Consider the following 5,510-nt stretch of genomic DNA (forward strand, 5'->3'; position numbering starts at 1 on the left):
AGTTACCTCGCACCAAGCGATGAAGAAAGGAGGAGCAGAGAGAGATAAGGATTTAGAGGCAGAGGAAATCAACAATATTAATGATATCAAACATAAAGACAATGCATAAATGGCATTTTTCCAAATTATTAGGTGAATTGTACCTGGCAAGTTTAGATAAAATAATTAATTTAGGATAGGCATGATTTCTCTGGGATTATGTGAGCATCATAGATCATTCAGTGCACGGAATGATGTGTCTCGCTCGCCCATCAACAGATGAGATATGCTTTAGCACGAGTCATATTGATGACTATTAGAATATAACGGATTGCATAAGCATCAAACAATTGATGTTAACCAAATGACATTAACCTATTTCTTTTGAGAATGATTAGTGATGATAGGACAGCAAAAGGTGGTTAGCTGCCAAGAAGCCCTTTTCGGGGATGGTGCTCTCCACTAGCGATAAAAAATTACAGACCACTGATGTCTGTGAGCGTGAATGAGCGTTTGTCTTTTTGTGTTTTTGATCGGCCAACCACCAAGATATAATCAATCGGTTAGATATCAAGGTGGAAAAGGATTTAGCAAATCTGAAATAAATTTCTGAAATCGCCAATAAGCCCTTTTCAGGGATGGCAGCGAAGGATTGGAAATTTGAAATCAATTTCTGAAATCGCCAATAAGCCATTTTAGATGGCGATGAAAAATTGTGGAAAATTGTTTAGTCCAAAGAAATCTTTTGATGATAATGCATTGAATTGGAGGAACAAATCTGCAATGCGAAATTTTGGCACTGAAATGAAAAAACAAAAACAGTGCATGATCTGAAATTCCAAAGTACCTTAGATTTTTAATGATAATGGCATCCAAATTGTGTTAACAGACTAATTGACGGGATTAACAAAAGGTTCCATATTTCGTTATGAAATCATTGCGCCCACATAACGAGGTCAACCGGACAATAAAATATGGAAATCTTATTTAGTAGACTATAGACCAGGGATGGGCAAACTTTTTGACTTGCGGGCCACTATGGGTTATAAAATTTGAACAAGGGGCCACAGCAGTACATTGACTGCTGGGCCAAATATAATAAAGCGTTGCTTGTAGTATCCAAACCTCATAGTACAGCAAGCACATGCAAATAAATGTTCAACGAGTTTCACTAACATTGAGGACTGCATTTTCCAAATGTACAAGAGAAATAGTAGGCCAAATAGATTGGAATAGAAAACTGTGGTCTATCAACCCTGGAGATTGCATCTGTTTTTAATACAATTCAATTGAAGGCACCAAGTAAAACAAATATCAAAATTTATTGAAATCTTGATGAATATAACTTTCAACATTCAAAACATTACTACCCAACAACATAGGCGACTAACCTCAATCCTTTCTGTCCCGCTGCAGTGCGTAATTAAAAGATGCGCCCTTTCAAACTTTCAATTTTTTTATCATAGTAGAAAAACTCGAACTTTCAGTGGGAACAGTGTTGTTGGTCTCCCTTTTTTGCCAGTGCATCAAAGTTTGGTGTTAGTTTTGTTGTGGAAAGTCTCAGGATAGATCGGAGGTGTTGGTCAGTTAACTTGGATCTGTGACGGGCTTTGTTGATGTTCATGATGCTGAACGTATGCTCACAAACGTAGGTCGAGCCAAACAACACCAGCATCTTCTGTGCCATCCTCCGCAGGTTTGGAAACATGGCTTCATTAAGTGAAGCGTAAAAGTCATCCAGTTTAGAAGAGTTAAACTTCTCCTTTGAAGTGGAATCGGACTGAAGATCGATCAGTTCCAATTGCAGCTCCAGTGGCGCTGTTTCAGGGTCTTGTGATAATGGACAGGAGACCAACAGAAGTGACTTCTCAATTTTTTCAAAATCTGAGAACCGACGGCAGAATTCTCTGTGCAGGTCGTCCAGTGTTTTGCAGTATTTCTTTATGTTTCGGGTGGCCTCTTTTAGCGTGGCTAGAGTGGGAAAATGAGAGAACGATTTGTTTGACATTTGTCTGGAGAATAAAATCAGCTTCGATTTGAAGGCTCGCACATTTGTGTACATGTTGTGTACAAATTGATCTTTCCCCTGTAGTTTCACGTTCAGCTCATTCATGTGCGAAAAAATGTCAACAGAAAAAGCAAAGTCACACAACCAGTTCACGTCTCTCAGCTCGGGAAACTCTTCGGATTTCCCAATTAACTCCAAAAAGGAGATGATCTCCTCTTTGAGCTCCCATACTCGTTGTAGCACTTTGCCCAAACTTAACCAGCGGACACGGGAATGGTAGAGTAAGTCCTGGTGATCCGCATCATTTTCCTCCAAGAACGTAATGAACTGACGGTGATTAAGTCCTCGTGCGCGTATGAAATTAACAAGTTTTACAACTGGATCCACGACATGATTAAGCTGCAATACAGACTTACACAGAGACTCCTGATGAATTATGCAATGAAGGAAGATAATATCCTGCCCAGGGTTTTGTTCTTTCACCTTATCCTGGATTCTTTTCAGCAGTCCGACGTTTTTTCCAGTTAAATTTGGCGATCCATCTGTGGTGACATTGGCAAGTTTATTCCATGGTAGTTTCATTCTCTCAACGACAGCAGACAAATGTTCATATAAGTCCTCGCCTCGCGTTTTCCCCTTCAGCGGCTCCATGCTCAAAAGTTCCTCAGTTATCTCAAAACTTTTGTTTATCCCGCGGATAAAAATGAGGAGCTGAGCAGTGTCTTTAATGTCCGTACTTTCATCAAGCGCTAATGAAAATAACTCAAAGGTTGCCGCTTTTTTGTTTAACTCGCTCACTATATCTTCATCAATGAGTGCCACACGGCGAGTTATTGTCCTGCGTGATAAGCTGATTTTTTCGAACTTGCCTTTGCTCTCCGGACACAAAACACCTGCTGTCTCTATCATGCATTCTTTCAAAAACTCGCCTTCGGAGAAAGGCTTGCTAGCCTTTGCCAGTTTGAAGGCCAGCAAAAAGCTTGTCTTTGTGCTTGCCTCTTGAATTGCAGTTTGGCGGTGAAAAGAATTCTGCTGACTCTGCAAATTAGCCACCAATCTCTGAGCAGTAGCCGCTCGTTGTTGTGTTGACTGCTTGCAAGCGTAGTTTGCATGCTTCGTGGCAAAGTGACGGCTGATATTGTACTCTTTGAAAACAGCAATAGATTCTTGGCATATCAGACATACAGCTGTTGATCGGACTTCAGTGAAGAAATATTTAGTTGTCCACTCTTTATTAAATACACGACACTCACTGTCCACTTTCCTTTTCTTTGGTCCGCTCATTTTTACAGAAGGGCTCAAATGACAATGAGAAAATTAAAGAGGGATAAATAAAGAGAAAGGCGCGACTCAACAAAGGCCTAAATGTCAGCGCGCCATTTATTGGTGAAACACGGTATTGCATGGACAAGATGTAATGAATGATTTATGAAGCATTATTATTTTATTTATTGGACAAGCTCGGCGGGCCGGATTAAATTGTCTAACGGGCCGTATACGGCCCGCGGGCCGTAGTTTGCCCATGTCTGCTATAGACAAAACGCGTCTAATCTGGCTATCTGCATAAAAGAAAAACTTTACAGAAACGCACTAATTTTGAGTTAGCAGAAGAAGACTGTGTTTTTCAACAGGAAACATGGAGAAGACGCACGAGCAAACCAAGATGAGAACGTCCGTACCAAGTTTGGCTGACCAACCAGCAGACATCAAAATAGCTGAAAAGGGGGATGCAGATCCACCTTTGCACTGTAAGGAGGTTCTCTCAGTGGAAACGTTTGAGGAGACAAGATAAACTTTTTGACGTGATCAGACATAGTGGCAAGCACTCCAATAGGGATTGGAAAGATTATTGCTCCAGGAGCAATGCCGCAAGCCATAAGGCCATACTTTTGATATTGGTTTTATTGTCTCCATAAAAAGAGTGAAAGCGTTTCAATTGAGACCAAACCTTCTTACAGATAGTTAATGTGAACAATTAGAAATAAAATTGATAGAAATGGAACTGGATTACAATTTTATGCCTGACTATTGAAAAATATTGATTAAGAAAGTTTTATAGGAGATGATTGGCAAACTTCAAAGACAATGGAATTTGATAAAAAGACTACTAAATTGGGATATTTTCATTTTCAAACAACTGAGTTCAATATGCAACGCGATACACATTATTGAATGAATTGGGACTTGATTGCTAAGTTTTTTTTTAGAAGTAATGAGTTTTAATTGCTGTCACGGTTGGTAATTACGTTGATCTGTTACTTCAGACCCAACACATGCGTACACCATTCATTCTGCACTGACTAAAGGGGGAAAAAAAACTGAAAAAATGAATTGCTCCGCCCAGTACTCGTAGAGAAATTTACACGAGGGAGTTGCGGCAAGGTGATGTTCTCATAAACAGCCTCTCGAGGCTGTCTCGAATGCTCGTATATCAAAATTTGTCTCGTATCTCAAGGTAAGTATTTGCACGAAATTTCACACGGCTCTCTAATTTAGATCATGGGAGGTTGACTCCCTGAAAAGTAGATTTTGGAGCAAAAATCTTGAACACCAGTGGTGTACATCATACCAATGTTTCTATAAGTAATGTAATATAATATGAATAAACTCAGTCCCGTGGCCCGGGCTTCGCCGACGTATGAAATATGGAATTTTTTCTTTTGTGTTCTCTTATCTTCTTTTGTACTTTTATACATTTTAGTCACTAGAATAGAATTTTACTGACACCTATTGGTTAAAACGTGCACGAGACCTATTTTTGTATCACCACCCATTTCCATGTCTCATGATCTTGTTTCAATAAAGCCTGTGGAGCAGAAGAGATGTGTGGGAGACAACTTTGGTAAAGCGGGAGGATAGACACATCTTCCAACTTTTGCATTGTGCCCTTCCCCCCTCTGCAGATGCGGTTAAAAATCTCATTATTGCTGTCTCGGAATGCTTCCTGATGTTCAACGTTATTTAAATGTCAACAGCGGTTCCAACAACATGAAAAGTAAATTGTGGGTGGGTGGTTGGCTCCTTGAAAAGTAGACCTTGGAGCAAAACAGTGTGAACGCCCCTGCTCTTGAGGATGAAATGAACATTAGCATCTAAATTAGATTTTAATTATAACTACTATGTATAGAAGCAACAATGGTGTGTGATGTACAGCACTTTTTTGAAAACAAGTAAACAGAAATAAGCTGTTTATCAGTTGATCAAAAGTTCAAGATCCAATCAAGATAACAAAAACAAATAGTTTTGTCAGTGGGACTCAGTTTTTCGTTTGGGCATGCTGGTTCCAAGTGTTTCCAGAAGGCTCTTAGAAGCATTGGTCCAATTGGTGAAGGTGGCTTCACAACAGGCATCATCTGTCTTGAATTGACAACCATTTTAATAAACTTCCTTACCACCCATCATCACGTTATCCATGGAATTTAGATCAAGGAAACATTCAGGATGAGCCAGTAATCAATTAAATGAAAAAGCACCCCAGAGCATAATGGATGACCTTCCACAGTCCAGGTAAAAAAATAGATAA

The 5,510-nt window shown here is 39.6% G+C and overlaps 1 protein-coding gene across 1 annotated transcript; it reads right to left on the reverse strand.

Annotated features, from left to right (window-relative positions):
• Positions 1-1,280: 1,280 nt before the first annotated feature.
• On the reverse strand, positions 1,281-3,314 carry LOC144192925 (general transcription factor II-I repeat domain-containing protein 2-like). Its single transcript, XM_077711762.1, has one exon. The coding sequence runs from the start codon at positions 3,269-3,271 to the stop codon at positions 1,463-1,465; it is 1,809 nt and encodes a 602-aa protein (XP_077567888.1). The 5' UTR covers positions 3,272-3,314; the 3' UTR covers positions 1,281-1,462.
• Between the last annotated feature and the right edge of the window lie 2,196 nt (positions 3,315-5,510).

This window comes from Stigmatopora nigra, unplaced genomic scaffold (assembly GCF_051989575.1).
Source record: "Stigmatopora nigra isolate UIUO_SnigA unplaced genomic scaffold, RoL_Snig_1.1 HiC_scaffold_29, whole genome shotgun sequence".
In the NCBI taxonomy this organism is placed as follows: Eukaryota; Metazoa; Chordata; class Actinopteri; order Syngnathiformes; family Syngnathidae; genus Stigmatopora; species Stigmatopora nigra.